The sequence below is a fragment of the Megalops cyprinoides genome, chromosome 2, assembly GCF_013368585.1.
Source record: "Megalops cyprinoides isolate fMegCyp1 chromosome 2, fMegCyp1.pri, whole genome shotgun sequence".
Taxonomy (NCBI): Eukaryota; Metazoa; Chordata; class Actinopteri; order Elopiformes; family Megalopidae; genus Megalops; species Megalops cyprinoides.
The window spans coordinates 39,179,878-39,199,166 of record NC_050584.1 but is presented as its reverse complement, the minus strand read 5'-3'; the positions used below and the strand labels follow the sequence as shown (position 1 = coordinate 39,199,166).

At 46.3% G+C, this 19,289-nt stretch overlaps 1 protein-coding gene across 3 annotated transcripts; it reads right to left on the bottom strand.

Moving 5' to 3' along the window:
- Nucleotides 1-18,763, bottom strand: colgalt2 (collagen beta(1-O)galactosyltransferase 2). Of its 3 annotated transcripts, none has more exons than XM_036522290.1 (12): nucleotides 18,471-18,763; nucleotides 6,092-6,202; nucleotides 5,827-5,944; nucleotides 5,279-5,413; nucleotides 4,705-4,966; nucleotides 3,177-3,296; nucleotides 2,728-2,801; nucleotides 2,497-2,603; nucleotides 2,190-2,322; nucleotides 1,730-1,857; nucleotides 1,419-1,625; nucleotides 1-444 (listed from the first exon to the last, which is right to left on the bottom strand). In XM_036522290.1, the coding sequence occupies exons 1-12, from the start codon at nucleotides 18,707-18,709 to the stop codon at nucleotides 171-173; spliced, it is 1,908 nt and encodes a 635-aa protein (XP_036378183.1). In that variant the 5' UTR covers nucleotides 18,710-18,763; the 3' UTR covers nucleotides 1-170. The 3 variants fall into 3 exon arrangements, with proteins under 3 accessions (XP_036378183.1, XP_036378185.1, XP_036378186.1); XM_036522292.1 differs by having other exon boundaries at nucleotides 4,705-4,909; XM_036522293.1 differs by lacking the exon at nucleotides 3,177-3,296.
- Nucleotides 18,764-19,289: the final 526 nt, after the last annotated feature.

Here is a 19,289-nt window from a genome sequence, read left to right as displayed (position 1 = left end):
GTGTGGGTGTGTCAATGTATCAGATGTTTCTGGTGTGGATATGTGAGTGTGTGTGAGCATATGTGTGCTCTTTAGTGTTTATGTGTAGGTATATGTGTGAAATAAGACACAGACTGTGTGCGTGTGTGTGTGTGTGTGTTTGATCTTTGGAAGCCCCTGCCTCGGCAGGTTCAGAGCTCATCCCGGGTGGCGCGGGCAGCGGGGGGCGGCGTGTCTCCCGTGACGCTGTTCTGCGCCATGGGCCGGATGCGGCCCTGCTGCGCTGTCTTGCGGGCGTGCTGCCGGTCCCAGTCCGTGCTCACCGCCTCGTCGTCCCAGATGGTGGAGGTCTCTGTGTCACTCACGTAGCCCGGCTCGCCCGTGTAGTGCGTAGGGTACAGCAGCAGCGGCTCCACCGAAAACGCCTGCAAGTCCCGCGGCTCAAAGTGTGTCATGTAGTCAGTGCTAAGAGAGCGAGGGAGAGAGGCAGAGAGAGGAGTAACATCACTCCTCTGTATGCACTTTTCACACACTTTAAAATGAGGTCGATCTGAAAAGGCTCCCAGGGGGGCTTTCAAACACCGTCAGCACTCTCGTGCAGTTTGGTAACTGGATGCATTTATTATTTCCCTGGGCACCTGACCCTTGACCGGACAACGCCAGCGAGCCCCAGACTCAAGCGGAATAGCAACCTTGAGACTGGGTTCTGCAGGCAGGGGAGAAACCACAGGGCATCCCCAAACTATTTCAACATCACACAACGTAGCACACACATAGACATACCCGTACACATACACACACATACACGCACACACATGTGTGCATACACACATAGTCATACACACACACACACACACACACACGTTATACACACACACACACACACACACACACATACACGCACACACATGTGTGCATACACACATAGTCATACACACACACACACACACACTCATACATACACATAGCCCCCCAACCCCCCCGGTGCTGTGCCCGGGATCAATGGGAATTCTGTCTCTTTCCTCACAGCGGCAGGAAGAGGCGATCTGGCCCCACATTCCAGAGAGAGGGAGAGTGAGGGAGGGAAGGGGAGCGAGTGGAAGGGCATGGCAGGGTGGAGGGGGAGGGAGAACTGTGCAGGATTCCCCCTGGAGGAAGCAGACAGACAGGGAGCCATTGTGGGGGCAGTGGGGACACCGTACCCATTGATCCCCCTGAACAATCCTGGCCCTGTGTTTCTGACCCACTCCACTCCGCAAGGGCTGCGCATGAGCCAATCAGCTACAAGGTGAGTGCAATATGAGAGCAGGAGAGACTGTATGTATATATGTGCATACATCTGTGTTTACCTGACGGTGTCTATAGAACCATGTGCGTAGCTACAGCACCTGGATGTCTGTGTGTGTGCGCGCGCGTGTGTGCGTGTGTGTGATACTCACTTGGGATGCTTGTTGAACATGATGGGCAGAAACTCGTCCACAGGCAACATCTTGCCAAAGGGCTGGGCCCGCAGAAGCTTCTTGGCCCCTTGCAGTGACAGCGCATATGCAAGGGTCCAATATGAGTAGTCTGCCTCCACCAGGTTATCCACACCCTCCACCGAGCGCTCTGGCTGCTTCACCTGCATCCGCTTCCGCCCCACATACCTGGGAGAGAGGAGGGGCAGAGGGAGGATGTCTGCCTGTGCTTTTGAGATTGTGTCCATTTGTGGCTCAGTGTATCTGTGTGTGTGTCAGCATGCGGTCCTCACATTAGATCCCAGTCCAGCTTGGCCTGCTGTATGTTCTCCATGATAGCCATCAGTCTCTTCTTGAACCTGGGCTCAAACCTGATGTCATCCTCTAACACCAGGACCCGCTCCAGTCCACGCTCCACCACCTGGAGTCACACAGACACACACACACACATCAGGACACAGACCCTGTGTCTGTCAGAGTGGTTGTTGTGGACATAGCTGAATTCACAAACTAGCTTTAAACTATTAATTGCTTTTTAATTTCATTTACAATGCTTTTCAAAACTGGCCAAACAGTGTGCTGAAGACTTCCTGTGCTGAAGAATGGTGTGTCCAGGTACATCTATGTCCAGGCATAAGAGTGTGTTAAGGTGTATAGCATTTAACTTTCACGTCTGCTTATGCCTATGTAGTTATGTACAGCCTGTGTACAGCTCAGGTGTACATGTGTCCAGGTGTGAGTGCTCAGCTGTACCTGTTTCCAGATGTAATGGTGGCTGAGGAAGCAGCCGATTTCCCCGCGGGTCAGCACCCGGCCAGAGTAGGGGTCCTTGTAGCCTGGCAGCATCTCTATACCCAGTGCCTGCAGCTGAGAGCTGTTTAGGGCCCTGAGGGAGCGGGAGATAGGAAAAGAGAGAGAGAGAGAGAGAGAGAGAGAGAGAGAGAGCCAGGGAGAGCAAACGCAGGAGAGAACATCAGGGTGGAGGTGAGAGCTGCTGATCCTCTACATTATCATGCTAAAGACCAATGCATGCCAGCTCAGCTGCCTCTCTGTGCCGTACTTGCCGTCCACCGCATCCGTCAGCGTGGACTCAATGCCCAGGGTGGCCAGTGTGCGCAGCATTCTCTGCCTGCGGTCCGTGCGACGCTTCAGATTGATCAAGAAGATCTGAGAGAGGGACAGGGAGGGAAGAAGAGGCTCAGGGCAAATGCCACATCAAAGCAAGAGAAATCTTTAATGATCCCTCTGCTGATAAATACTTCAGCCAAATGAGGGAGGCACGCTGGATTACCTCGTCAAAGCCCATCTTGTCCTGAGGTTTCGGGGGAGCATAGAGGTACTCTGAGGGCACGATGTTGTGATCAACTGGAGAAAAACATTAGGGATTATCTATAGTGGAACATAGCAGGACATTTTCAATGCACATGTGTTTCACTTACTCTCACAAGCATGCCCTGTGTGTATCAAATATATCAGCCCATGGTAAACTTTCAGTTAATCCATCAAGTTTAAGTGTGAGAGTGAGGAAATGAGCAATAGTCCCATAATGACAAATGGAAAAGATGGAGGATTGCTTGAGGGCAAGAGACAAAGCCAGGGAGAGGGATCAAGAGCAAGAGGCGGAGATGGGGACCAAAAAGGAAACAGAGATAGCGATGGGCCTGGGGGTGAGGCAGAGCGGAAATGTACCTGTAAGGCAGTGTTTGTATCAGTATGACAGAGTTTTACTGGGTCACTCACTCATTGCCTCTGCAATAGTGTGGGAAAAGCTCTCCTCCTCATCTTCCACATTCTGCTGTGCCTTCAGGGGTACAGGCAAGAACCCATAGTGCTCTCTATTGCACACATACATCTGCACATCTGAACACAAATACACAGCAAACACATTGTCAAGGCGGAAATACACACACACATACACACACACACACACACACACACACACACGCACGCACGCACGCACGCACGCACGCACGCACACACACGCACGCACGCACACACACTCACACTCAAAGCACAAAATGTGGTCTGTTACACAAGTACATCTGCACATCTGGCCAAAAATACACAATACACTGGTAAGATGTGAATGCACACACACACACACACACACACAATACGGACATGTCAATTGCAACCATTGTCATGACAAACACTACATGAATGCCAGAGCTGTATGTAGTGTAATTGATAGAACGTGGAAGATCTCAGGGTTGGACATTGCTACAGTGCCCTTGACCTCTAGTTTGTTAAAAAGTTATCAGTAGGTCACAGAATCCATCATATAGATGTCTAAGCAAATCGGTAAAGGAATAAAAGTAAGGTATGGCCTTGTTTTTAGTAAACTGAACATACAGCATGCCTGTGTGTGTGTGTTATTGGAGTGGAAAAGTCAGTTTAGCTTTGTCCATCTGTGTCATCATATGGGCTGACCACTGAAACAGTCTGTGCTCCCACTGAGTGCATCTGTCTGTCTCTCTTTCTCTCACTTTCCCCTTCTCATTATGAATGTGTCAGGATGTCATGGATGTTGAATGTGAGTGAATATTTATGTGTGGTCATGGATGCGTGTGAGTGTGTGATAAAATGTGTATGGTGCATGTGTGTGGATGATGAATTTAAGGTATATGTGTTTTACCTTGTGTGAGTGAATCCTTTCTTATGTGAATGTTATGGCTGCCAGGGGATGCAGGGATGGGTGTGGGTCTGTCAGGAGTGCATGAGAGACTGCTGCCTATGAATGTCCCATAGGAATTGGGCTGTGTTTTCGGTAGGCCCCTTTTTACCCTCTGACTCACAGGGTCTCACTGCAGTGTTGCAGCTTGTGATTAGTGAGCTGAACTGTGTGTGTGTGTGTGTGTGTGTTTGTGTATACGCGCAAAGTGTGAGTGTGTGTGTGTGATGTGCGTGTGTGACTCCAGATAATTATTTATGCTTCTGGTTTGCTGATCCTTACTGTAAACCCTCTGCTGCAAATCATTGACCGTATGAAACAATTTAACAGTCTCTACAGTTTGGCATATGGTGCCAATTACGGCAACCATTAGCTAACCAGCTAACCTATTATCCATCTCATTTGATGCAGGCTCATTCGTACACAGAACACAGCACCAGACTGTGTGAGTTCTCCCATTAATCAGAGACAGAGGTGTGCGGCTGCCACATTCCCAGCCCCCCCCAATGCCTTTTGGCAGGATCCTCACATATAACAACGCTCCACCAGTGCTCCGGGGTGCGCATGTTATTACAACGACCCCCTCGTCTCTCTGACCTGCCTGACGTGCGGAGAATGCGAAGACCATGATGTCGTCGAAGGCCCAGCTGTAGTCGGGGTGGGGAGGATGAAAGGCCAGGGCCTGGCTGGCGCTCCGCCGCAGGTCCAGCAGGAAGGTGGAGTGCACCATGGGAACAGGGAAACAGCCCAGCCGCTTCCACTCCCGGATGGGCTGGTAGTCAGGCGTGCGCTTGTAATAGCCCTGAGAGTTATGGAAAGGGGGGGATTGTGATTGAGATGGAGGGAGTGAGTGAGGAGACTGAAAGAAAGCATTTAAAACAGACATTGATGATCTACCAAGTGCATTACATTACATTATCGGCATTTAGCAGACACTCTTATCCAGAGCAACCTCCATGGGTTGTAATTTTTACATGTTATCCATTTATGCAGCTGGATATTTACTGAGGCAATTCTGGGTTAAGTAATTTGCCCAAGGCTACAACAGCAGTGCCCCAGCAGGTAATCGAAGCAGCAACCTTTCAGTTACCTGTCCTGCTCGTTACCCACTATGCCGGATGCATAGTGGGTCAGAAGAAAGAGAAGAGGAGAGAGGGGATAGGGGTGGTACCTGTGGGGTGATGCCACACCAGAAGTTAGAGTAGAGAGAACGGGACTCCAGCATGGGGGCAACTAGCGTCAGATTCTCCGCCATCATCAGCGTCAGCACCCGCGGGTTTGTCAGGAGGTTGTCACTGTCTGCGAACTGGGGGGTGGGGAGGTAAAGTCACTGCAGAGCTTGGATGGACACACCAGAACACAAAGCCAATCCTACACCTTCACAGTAGCTAGGAGGGGCCAATCCTACACCTTCACAGTAGCTAGGAGGGGCCAATCCTACACCTTCACAGTAGCTAGGCGGGGCCAATCCTACACCTTCACAGTAGCTAGGAGGGGCCAATCCTACACCTTCACAGTAGCTAGGGGCTCAATATGTATGAGATTTCAAAATGGAGTCCCACCACTCTGCAGTTTAACAGTACAATCTTACTAACATTTAATCCCAACAACATGGATCCTGACAGGTATGTTATCAGGCAGTATGTAGTATCAGCCTGACTGTAGTCTTAGCAGTATGTAATTTGGCAGTATGTAGCCTCATCCTGAACATAATCTCACCAGTATATAATCTGCCCAGCGCTCCCTTGCCGACCGTAGTGCCGCCTGCCTCAGTTTCATCACATGGTTGAAGCGGGAAGCGGGCCAGTGCTTCGGCCCCCACTCATCCGTGTAGGAGCTTGGAGGAAAGGAGAAGAGTGTGAGGAGACAAGCGGGTCATCCATCCCCACAATGCATTTCTTCCGTAACGTAATGAGACAACAGTGAGAGTGTGTGGATGTGAGATGTATGACGGGGAGAGAGTAGATGAAAGTTGCGGACTCACTGAGGATCCTCCATGGGCCTCCACTCCACATAGTGGTACTGGCCCTGCACTCTCTTCAGCCACTCTCGCAGCATGGCCGTGCTGTTGTCCACGCTGTGGTCAACTGCTGCCCTGCAGCATAACACAACACACTACATCAGCACAGCACACTACACAGGCACCACAAGCAACACCAATTCACACACAGCACAACACATCAATCCAACACACTACGTTGACACAACACTTATCAACTCACACATAACACGACACATCAACACAACACAAAATAACACATCAACACAAAGCACTACATTGAAAACGACCAGTAACAGCAACCCCTACTCTGCATAAAGCTTCAACACAATGGCACTATGCCAATACAACACATAACACTTATTCAAACAGTGCACAATGCAACACAAGACATTATATGGACACAACACAAAACACCAGCTCACACGCCATGTATCTGTGTAACACATCACACATCTGGGTCATTCTGTCAACAAAATACACAAAAACAATACACCACACAGCATACCGCACGAGAATGTAACAATGTATCGAAAACACACTGCAAAAAAGCAGTAAACATACATACATCAACACATGTAACGCGTAAAACTTCTCACACCGCTTCAAAACACATCACATGGCACAATCTGCCACAAATGGCCGCAGCAGCTCTGCTCCGATTAGCTGAAGGACACACGGCCTCTGTTTGTCCTCAGACAGACAGCGTCCTCAGTGACTAAGGTCTGGCGAACACTCAGGAAAGCTCCAAAGCGGAAAAGTAAAAACCACAGCAAGCTAAAGCGGCAACAAACAAACAGGGCAGCGCAGCTGGGGCGGGCCGTACCTTAGCAGACACTGCGCGGCCTGTTTACGCCTGCCACTGTCTGCACGGCGTGTCCGCTCTTCACAAACACTCACTGTGCCCCGGCCGACCTGCGCATGCACTCACGCTTAACGTGCGCTTGCAGCGACACCATCACACATACGATAGCACTGCGCGCTGACAAACACACAGACCAATACAAGCGCACGGCACCTACGCTGATACACACAAGCACAGTCAGCTTGTACAGTTGCAAACGCTGATACACAGAGAGACGAACATTGGGTGCTCCTTCACATGCATAAGCGTAGACTGAATCACACTCATTGACTGCACTAGTGTAGACATTACATGAGGGGTTCAACAAGCTGGCCTTACGACATGGCTGTGGCCATTTGCTCTGCTTGCCTTGCTCAGTTGGGGCCAAATTCCTCTCTCACCTGAACTCCTCCCCCTTGAGACCAACACTATGTTTAGTAGAGGAAAGGTCGAGACACCAGAAAAAGAGAGAGAAAGAGGGAGAGAGAGAGAGAGAAAGACTGAAAGGAAGGGAGAGGGAGAGAGACCATCATACAGACAGAGACAGACAGGTTGTCAGCATCAAACTGAACTACAATTTACAGCAAAACTTTCTATACCATATGGCAGAGAATATTTTAATCCTTCATACAACCAACTGTAATATAGTGCAGCTGCTTGTGGGGCCCGCTCATAAGCAGGATTTTGTTAAATAGGACAACCCAACAGAATCCCCACAAGCAGAACCCCGTAAAAATATCTGCCAAGTACAGAGGAAAAACTCCAGACAATGCATCCAGGGCACAGTCAGTCCAAGATCCATTATTAACCAATTAAAAAGAGCCTGTTAAACTCTGGATCTGGAAAAAAAAAAAACAATGATGCCCGTTCCATTCACCACAAGTCCCTGCAGTGACAAAGCTTAGCTCAAATAAAGTCCCCACAAGCCCCTAGTCCTGAAGCTCTGAGCATTAATCCCCTCTAACACCAAGTAGCCTCAGAACATCTTCATTCCAACACAGACAATTAGAGACAACCAAATTATAACACAGCACAAAGACAATTAACACCACTTAGTTATTGGGACATCATACTACGTGCACAGAACCTTTGAGTAATACTAGAGACTTTAAACGTGCGGCACTACAGGTGATGATCTGTTTACAGTGAAACACGTTCAGCAAAGACATGCAAAAAAGTATCGACTCAGTGAGCATAAGACTGAGACAAGACATCCTAGTGTGTAGTTATCTGCCACACATATCGAGATATACAAAAGTTTATCTATGCCCTCTACACCTCATATTTCTAGTCACACATTTTCCTTATATCTCAATGATTCTATTTTATTTTGATAGAATTTCTTTTCATCTGTACATTATTTATTTATCTGTATATTAGTAGCAGTAGTAAAATTAGTAATTTTATTATTATATTACATGGCTTTGTTATTATTTATAATATAGATCTTTTTATAGATCTATTTGCTTGGTATGCACGTTTGTAATGTTTGGAAGCACAGAATGTATTTAGTCCTGTTAATGAAGCAGAAGAGACAGAGAGAGAGAGAGGGAGAGGGAGAGAGGGAGAGAGGGAGCACTGTGGCATGGTATTGTGAGTTTCTTGTTTATCTCAGGAAAGAGAGAACACGGTGCCCACCCCTGCTGCCACACACACACATGCGCTCTCCCCTTCTCTCTCTCTCTGGAGTTTTCCACTGCAACCTGGAATATTCCTCTCTCCAGGTTATCAAGACACACTTCACAGTACAGTGCCAGTGTTGATACATTATAACACCCAAGACTACAAAACACACATAAAGTCCAAAGTAACTGTACAGACACATTGTAATTTGGTGTTAACACTCAGACATTCATAGTCCGGTACCTACTATCAGAGCCAGACATGTGGCTTGTGTAGCCTCCTAGTATCGTAGGCCATGGGGGTAATCCTGTATTCAGCAGTAACCCGCAGTGTGTGTGTGTGTGTGTGTGTGTGTGTGTGTGTGTGTGTGTGTGTGTGTGTGTGAATGCATGTTTGCGTGTAAAAAAATTAGTGTGTCGAGGGTTATAACTACTGTTTTTCTTTATCACTGGGTAGAAACATCTGATACACAGGTAATGAGCGGATGTGCACTCTGTTACAAGTTTCTTTTAACCACAAAATTCTATATTGTTTGAGGAATAAATGTGCCCTGACATGCCTCTGTGAGACTTAAAGGCACTGCTTTAGGTATGTACCGTGCACAGATGGGACTCCATGAAAAGGTCACACACAGAAAAAATGGTATGGTATGAACATCCAGTCTGGATTTCTTTCGAGCAAATCCTACACAATGCTCCATTGATCGAAAGACACACAAATAAGCCAAATAATAACTGAGGTTTATTTTTGACATATTTCAGGTTATGTTTCACATTCCTCAGGAAATGTAAATATTTTCACATGTGGTCACTATTACAGGAAGAACCTAAATATCTCTTTCTACAGCTTTATGTAATACTCAACACTCCCAACTAGAAAGGTTTATCTTCTGAAAGTTCTTTCTCCTTAAAAAAAAAATCAGCCTGTATGTTTTTTTATTTTCCATTTTAAATATTAGCATCTAATGTTACTCAGCCATCCTCTACATGTTGTTGTTGGTCCATTTCTCTAGTTGTTAACGTGTATAATGCGTTTGTGCCCTTGAGAAACAATAAACAGAGCATGAAAAGCAAAACTTAATTACAAGCAATAACAGCCACACAGTCAAGGGTGGGTTTCACCTCTCAGGTAATGAGCGAGATGGACTGATTTTCCCCTTGCCTCGTCTTGCAGCAACAGCATGTTCCTCTCCCTTTCCCTGCGTCTGACGGACGCATCGTTTCCACTCGCCTGGGTGAGCTTAGCTCAGCTGGCAACATCTGGGCAGCTGGTGTCCCTGAGTGTCTCTCTTCCCTCCCTCACCCTGGCCTCGCCCGTCTGATTGACTCCCGTTCACTGCACATCCCTAATATAGCACTGATTGAATCATTGGAGTGCTTTGGAGTGTCACTGTGTGTGTGCGCGCGCGTGCGTGTGTATGCGTAAAAGTGTGTGTCCATGCATGTGTGTGAATGTGTGTGACAGTGTGTGTTTAAAAGCATTAGTGTGCATGCATGTGAGTATGCATATGTGTGTGTGTGTGTGTGTGTGTTTAATGTGTATGTGTGTGCTCGTGCTTATGTGTGTGGGAGTACGACGTGCCTCTGAGCACCTGCTCTGTAGAGAGGGGGTGTAATTAGCGGCTGTCAGGAGGAGGGGCTGGACACGCTGCCTGTTCTTCTCCCGGGTTCCCTGTCCCCCTTTTTATCCACTCTGTCTCCTCTCTGAAGTTTAAAATGACTCTTTGCCTCGTTTTCCCCAGCCTGGAGCACTCACTCTCCGTCCACCTGGTATTTAGGGTGCACCTACACACCCATCTGTCACTCTTCCTCCCTCTCAATGGGGCGTGACTGCCCTCTCTGCCTATCAGTGCACAGGTCATGAGGCTCAGGCTGTCAGTGAAAGTGCTGCTCAGACCAATGCTGGTTGGGGGGGGGGGGGGGGGGGGTATGTCCCTCTAATAGCTCAGCCACTGTTTGGAGTCCAAATTCTGGGGATTACAAATACCCAGGAACTAGGTCACTGGAATTAATGCCTGTATTAACACAGATACAATGATCATAGACATGATGGGCATACCCCTCAAATCGAAGTGAGTACCTTCATTAACAGCTCTGATTACCTGGTGAACAAAAGCAGTCAGTACCTGTTGCAGTTCTGTCAAGGCCTTGGCTGATACAGGCCAATAACAGGATGAGAGGGTAAGATAACCCTACAGCTACTTTGCAATGGCAGAACTGACTGCTGTCACAGGTCTAAATCATCCCTCTATCAGTGCATCATGCAACACTATAACATGACACAATCATGACAAAGCAGAGAACCACAAAACTTTACACAAAATGGTAAAACAGCTGAAAAAAATTGAAAATAAAAACAAATTTCATAGCACCTAAATGAAACCCACATCTGTGAAAACTGAATCTGGAATTGGAAGTGGAGGTGGGTTTCATTCAATACATTCATGATGATGATAACATGATGCATATATTCACAGATAAATATATATGTCCTGTTTTGGCACCCTATTATGTAATGTATGCAGAATACATGCAAAAGACAGAGTGGTAAAAAGCAGCAGTAGTTTCACCCACTCAATCTGCCTGCAGAAGGTGTTTCTCATTATGCAAGGAACAAGCGTGTAACAAGCAACTTGTCACCCTGTGGTTTGTGCACACCTATTTCTGTTCAGCCCACACTTGGCACCAGGCATAAGCAAGGGTGGCTGGCTGGATGAGTCAGGCCTGACACACGGCTAGTCTGTGAGGCTAGCCTGTGAAAGCCTGTGGTGTAGTGGGCATGGCTGAAATTATTTATTGGTCTGTATTTTAGACATATCTGGATTCAAGGAATAATACTCTTTAAGAGAGGCAAACACCACTGGTGTGACCTGTAATCAAGGGAGTTGCTCTTGATTATTTTCTAGTTAAACTTAGCTGGCTCAGTGGTCTAAGTTAGTATTATCCTAGCCTTTTATCAAACCACCACACAACTGATTGTATTTACACTCTACACACACATTTTCTTCTGAAAATACATGTTCACCATAGTAATATACTTTCCAAAACCACTTGACTCAGTTTCAGCTTTCATTTTACAAACTCCGTGAATAGGGGTAAAATTTATGATGTAAAATAAATGGACATAGGAAAGCAATACAAAGTTGCCAACAGTGAGGCTTCTCAACCTGGGAGTGGTGGAGTTTGACACAATTGGTGCCTGAGTTCAAGCAATGCCTATTACAATGTACTGGATGCCAATGATAGCCTGTGATCTCACAAAAGATGATAAAGCAATCAGATCCCAGCAGTGGGCTGACAACCCAGTCCTCCTCTTGTCTACCGAGAAGAGGCTCCATCTGGACAACTGGACAACATCTGAACAACTGTCACGCTCAGGAAACATGAAATCAGAACTTGAATAAAGACTAAAATGATGTTTTTTTTGGTACAGCACTGGACCTATGGGTGGCAGATTCCACTTTCACAATATATAGAATATAAATAGAGTACTGCAAATACATCTACAATTAAACATAATTTGATTAGAGAGCTTCAGCATGGCCAACAATGAACCAAAACCTGAAAGCATGCAGGCTACTCTATGCCATAAAGAAAGAAATCCAATCCAAATGGAAATATCTAACCACAGGTTTCCGAGATGAATCTAACAGTTCCAATAATTTCTGTTCTGACGTAAATGACGTTTTTTAGTTTTGCATGCATAGCCAGTGATGTTTTATATTTACTGGAAAGGTACCAATGACCATTTCTAAGGCTAATGCATTCTTATATGTACAATCAGGACATTGTATTCAAATACATAAACTTTAATATGGAGTTGGTCCCCCTTTTGCAGCTATAACAGCTTCTACTCTTCTTGGAAGGCTTTCCACAAGATTTTGGAGCGTTTCTGTGGGAATTTGTGCCCATTCATTCTGTAGAGCATTTATGAGGTCAGGCACTGATGTTGGACGAGAAAGCCTGGCTGTACATACATGCTGACCCTCTAATGATTTGACACTTATAACTGCTACTGTTAAACAATACAGCAGATTACTACTACTGAATAACAATTTGACTTTTATTTTTCTCTGAGTTCAGGAATGCACTAATGAGGGCTATGGCGGGGGTGCCCAGCTCCAGAGCTGGGCACTGGTTTTCTCTGTTGTGAGAGCCCCACAGTACACAAGTTGTTTCCAAACTCAAGTGACACTTTTTTTGCTGTAAAAATCTGTAATGTTTTGTTTGTTTTGACTGTCTAAGAGAGTATAATACTGAGCTGTAACCTCACCCAGTGGTTACATTTGTACATGGGCTGGCAAGGCCCCCCTTCCAACTGGAAGCTGAGCTCAGAGAAAAGAAGCACAGCCGAGCAGAAACAAGCCTCGTCTGATTTCAGCAGGAAACTTGAGGACTGAGTTATGTAATCTTCCAATCCATTATCCAAACAAATGCCCTATATCGAAGAGAGGTTTGGGTTCCACTCACAAAGCAATATTATAAAACAAAAGTTTGTGAGCACCCCAAACAGTGACTGCCACTTAAGAGATAAGGTCAAAATAAAAATAAAAACAAGCAAAGCTAGTTCTAATATCAAGCAGCATAGTGCAGCATCAGCAATAAACAGAAATATGAACCAAATTCTACCACAGAACAAACAAAAATAAATATCCTACAAGGAGAAGGAACAAACACAGAAGCTGAGTGTTATCAGACCCAGAAAAGCTATACAATGGTGAGCTACCTGTGATATAGCGCAAACTGCAAACAGTGTCCTGGCCAAGAGCCCTGACCAGCCTGTGCTAGTAACACTGCACTGTGAGGAGGGCTAAAGAGAGTAATACACCCTGTAAAGGTCCAACATCAAGGGAATTTAAAACACTCACTACCCCAAGTAAGCACATGTTTACATTTGATTGCAATGGTTCCATATATTAATATTCTTATTATTGTTTTTATTATAATTTCTGTCAGAGATAATCTCTGCTGCCGTGCATGTATATAATACACGGGGAAATAAAAAAATCTAAATCAGTCTAAAGAACAATTCAGTAACAATTCATTCAACTTACTGAACACCAGTAAATATAAAACAATCACTATGAATACTTTATATGAATATATGATAAAAAAAAATTATAACATACAATTCATAAATATATTATAATATTCATAATTTATTTGTAGAGCCAAAATATGAGGTATGAATGAGTTGCCTTGTGTCCCTCCGCTTTATCCTGGGCAGTCAGTTCTGCTCTTCTCTATTCCTCCTCCAAGAGGAAGGTGAAAGGTAGGGAACTGTGGGTAGATTTGGTTTATTCTAGGGGACACAAATGCCCCTTAGTTTCCTGTGCTTCTTTCAGGTTTGATTGCAAGCTACATCCAAAGTGAGAAGCATTAAGATGCTGGCATTTCCACTGCGTCTCTCTCTTAACACCAGTATCTGTTCATGACCCAAACATGCTGTATTTACAGCTCAACAAGGGCAGAAAGGGGTATGCGTCGGGGAGTATGTGTCCATGGGGATGTGAATGTTTGTGTGCTTGCTTTGTAGTTAGCCCCCCACACCCCCTCCCAGAGGCTGACGTGGCTACAGCACTGCAGACCCTGGGAGTCCGAGGATGAAGGGGGGCCCACTGAAAACACAGCCTGATTCGTCCGGGACATTAATAGGCTGCTGGCTGTCATACACTCTTGACAGACCCGCGCACATCCCAGCATCCCCTGGCAGCCACAACACACATAAGAAAGGATTCAGTCACACAAGCTAACATTAGCACACTAAAACACTTAGCATGCATACAGGTACACTTTCACTCACACAAGCACATAAGTTTAAATTAAATTCAACATCCACACACATACACATTCTCTCACACACTCGCACCCAACATACGACTATACATAAATATTCAACAACACTTAGCTTGCACATTCATACATTCACAACGGGACGGGGAGACTGAGAGGGAGAGAGGGAGAGAGGGAGAGACAGATGCACTCAGTGGGAGCACAGACTGTTTCAGTGGTCAGCCCATATGATGACACAGCCGGACGGAGCTAAAATTACATTTCCACCATGACAACAGTGTGCAGGCCATTGCTGAATACCTCATTGTCCACAAAATACTCTAAACCTTATACCTTACACCGCAGCCTTCACCTACCCCTCTCTCTCCTTCTCACTCTCTCTTTGACGCTTTCACGACTTACTCATGTTCTCTGTGTCCTTCTCTCTCTCTCTCTCCCTCGCTCTCTGGGAGCTGAATGAATAAACCATTGTACACACCAGCCTGCATTAACCAGCTCCAAGGCCAGCCATTAGCTCCCCTATATGCACACTTGCTGAAGCACATACAGACACACATATACACACACATGCATGCATGCACGCACACACACACACAAACACATACGTTGACATACGCACATGTGCATATGCATTCACACACACATACACACATATACGCACACACACTGTGGGAGGGAAAGTACAGGTGATTCCTCCGTTCTCATCTCTCCTGATATGAACCCTGACAGTGAGTGCTGAAACTGTCCATAGTGCACATGCTTCTGTCAGCTGCTCCCATATGGAGATCAGTAGTACTGGTTGCACATTCTCCCTGCCCCCTCCTTGGCCCCGAACTTGCAGCATGGGTAACACTAGGCGATTCTGGGGAGATTTACTGCAGAAACCCACAGCTTCAGACCCCTGCTGACTGAATCCATGCCAACGCTCTCATCCTAATCAAACACACACACAATGCCAGCATTCCAACAATGGAAATGCGTACACACACACACACACACACACACGCACACACACACACACACACACACACGCACGCACGCACACACACACACACACACACACACACACACACACACAATGCCAGCATTCTGATCATAATCATTTACAGACACACACATGAATACCTTTGTGTCAAACCAGTACTCACGCTCTCTGTGCTCCAGTAAATCCTGTAAAACTCAGTCAATGCTGTGCAACTCTTAATGTCTTTCTTTCAGTCCAACCTGTAAAACTTTTCTAACAATCTACCAATTTCTAATACTATAAGTAAGTGTGGCCACACATGATCATCTCATGCTGTAGGGTCAGGACAAGCACAAGGATCGAGGATAGAGACTGATCACTTATGATGGATCTGGACCAAAGGTAGTACACTTTCCACTCCAGATGGATTCCGGGGACCCACAGCTGTGCAGGGGGGAGCTCATGTGAAATTGCACAGGACATACAAAGAACAGGCCTCTGGTACGCAACCCAAACCTCTCAATTAAAAAGCCTAAACACCATCTCTTCCACCCATTAACTTTACATGTGATGCTGTAAATGCCTATGTCCAACACATCATGGCTTGTTGTACATAATTGGCACTTATCCAAGTGAATTCTTTCGCGGTAATAACTGCTGTGCCTGAGGTCTCTTGTGAATTTGAGTCCTTTTCATGCGTCCTTTCCGCGCTGTTCATTGTCCCTCTGCACATATTGGTAATTGATTTCAGAAATTGTCTATGACATTCAGCTGTTAGCACATCCCATGCACACAGTGCAGTGGTACACACAGCCGTGTTCCACTCAACTGGGTGTGCACAAAAACAGCCAAGTATCCTTGTGCAGACGTAGCACCCGGCCTTTCAGTCTCACTCTCCTTCCCTCTGGCTCTTCCTTTTGTTGTTCTCTCTCTCTTTTTACTCAGCCACACCTGGAAGTAAGCTCTGGGGTACATCAAAAACAGGGATGGATGATTTCCTGCAACACCTGGAAAATTATTTCTGACACGTATCTGCGCAACTGTGCCATTCAACTGAAGAACTAAGCACATATCTCATATCCAATCACTGGACTGAGTTGAAACCTCATGCCAAATCCCTGGACTGTATTCAGATCCGATGACCAATCACTTGATAGGTACCCTGATTGCTGGTGGGCCATCCAATCACCAGACTGAGACTAGATCACTGCAACCTGATGGGAGGGTACAGTGTGGGGATGGAATGTGGACTAAAGACCTGAGCTGTGCCCCTGGGTAATTCTCAACAGCAGTCTCCCCCCCCCCCCCCCCCTTCACTCTTTCTTTCACTAATTCCCTGCATTCTTTCACAGAGCAGTGAGAGTCCTTCTCACCTCTTTCACACTCCCCACTCAGACACCTCTGTTTGTTTTTCATAGTGTTCAGAACATCTTGGGAGAGGGAGCTATAATTCACAGGCCACTCACTCACATTTGCCCTTCCCCCAAGACACACACAGGCACAAGCACACTATAATCTGCACAGAAACCCCAAGCGAAAGAACCAAAGAGAAGACTGACTGAACAAAAAAATAAATAACTTCAAATCATTTATTGCTGTTCACAGACCGTACCGCTTTGGCAAGACATGAAATATCCTGTCATGCCAATACAACCTGTTGAACTGAATTAAATCTGGAGTGACCTATTCAGAATGCACCCTGAGTTTTCTCTCTCTCTCTTTCAGGCTGGAATTAGCTCCAGTCATTTTCTTACAAAAATATGAAAAGCGTGTCCTGTTCCCTCTCAGTCTATGGTGTGGATTTGATTGATTTGATGAGATGCAGAGAACTCCAGGATACTGTATAACCGCACTGTTAGCTCTTCAGCTGCCCATATGGGTCCTCTTGCAGATCCAGTGGATGTGCCTCTCCAAAGCTGGCTCCCCTTGTTGGAGTTACAGCTAAATGTTTTCCTCTATCAGCTGTTCCTCTCCCAGCAGAGGTGTGAAACTTCACTGAGATCCACAATAGGAGAGGGTGAGGGTAGATGAGAGGGAGATCTATGCTCCCACGTCTCTCTGGGATGATTAAAGTGTTATCCCAGCACATCCCCCAATTCTACTCAGTGGAGAGGAGAAATAAAACCAGCATGTGCACAGATGCCATTGTGGGGCTGATGACTCTCTCAGGGAATGGGCCCCTGTTTGTGTTTAACAATGCAACAGGAGAATGTTGATTTATTTATTTACCCTCATTGGGGTGGGGGGGCAAGGGTGGTTACACGTTGCCTCTTTCCGAAGGGGGGTGTCAATGAGAAACAGATGAATATGCAGTCCCTGCAAACAAACGGGGGCTTTAAAGGAGGGTGATGGGTACAAAGGGTACAACAATAAAGTAAGAAACCTTAGTGACACTGGGGTCGAATACTGAAACATGAAAAAAGCAACGGTGACAAATCGTCGTTGCGGTGAAGATGTCCCGCAGGCAGAGCGCTTCGACGCACTTTTGGATTGTCTACTGCTGCATTAACAGCGAATCGGGACTTTTGTCATCCTTTTCTTCGGAACAGCTTGTTCTCCTCGTGCTTTTATCCCCCTTCCTTAGATATTCTGTGGGGATGTTATGTGGTGAGCCATTTATACGCATGACTTCTTGCAGCCAGTTTCCGCCCTGCTGTCAACCCCTCTTACCATCTCCTACTGATCCCGGTATTCACAGCGGATCTAGGACCGATCCCCAGGCGATAAGTTATTTAAGCTTTTTTTTTAAAGCCGCCTATCTACATTCGGGAGCTATGTTGTTTTTCTACAACAACGCAACAGTCAAACACAAGTGTGCCTTTATGTCCTGTAAATCCCTTTCATCTCTGACTAAGTTGCAATTAAAACCAGAAGACACGCGGAGTGACTGCGCTGTAAAACCTAGCAACAGGTCTCCCTCACGTTGACAGCAGTGGCTATATTCCTCATCCGGACAGCAGGTTTTCGTTAAAGCTCTACACAACACCGTCGAATACAGCACAACTCTGTACTTTAAAGTCACAACATGAACTGCAATAACAGCAACAAACAAATACTCACAGACTCATGTTCATAAATGAGCCAATAAATATGAAATGTAGCGTAAAGAAGCGCCACACCATTTCTGCTTCTGCCTCTCACCAGATTGCGATCCGGTCCTTGGGATAGTCCAGTCTGTCGATACAGCCCAGGTAATGTGGAAGGCTGTGCGCCGCGTTGCGAGCCAGGATCGCGATCATTACTTTCGGCTTCAGTAGTGGGGTTTCCGGTCGGACAGGTTCCTGCACGAGAGTGACCAAGTCAGAATTGCTGCCCGGCATCACCGCGGCCAGTAGCGCGAGGAACAGCCCGATTTCTGCACCTTCAACCGCCAGCATCATCTTCCTGCCAACACCGCTACACCGACCTGAGCTCTGCTTCTTAATATGCAAGCGAGTGAGGACGGGAGGGTGCAAAGTAAGTCGGGAGGGGGAAAGAGGAGGGCTGGAAGGGGTGAGGGAGCGAAGGGGCTTTCAGGAGTAGGGCTGATTCCCCCTCCTCATGGTTTCTCTCTTGTCCCTCCTCTCTTCTTGATCTCCTATATGCGAGTGTTTGTATTTTTCCTTTGAGCGTAATAAGTTTGAAAGAAATGTGCCAAACACCATCATTACTTTTTTCTCCCTTATTTTTTATTACTGTATGAAGTCCAAGAGCTTCTGTTTCCATTGCTGTAACACCCAAATACAACTGTAGTCAGTCGATTGCAGGGGGACGTTTTAGATGTTTGATAGCTAGCAGAGGTGTTTCGGCATCTGTGTGTGTGTTTTTTTTTTTTTTACATAGTGAGGTGTTGCAAGACCGCACTGGTGTATGCGCGTGTGTGAGCCTGACGGATGTAGAGGGCAAAGGGGGGGGGAAATACGGGGCAATTATAAAGCAGACAGGGACAGCAGATAACAACTGGGTGTATATTTCTTTTAC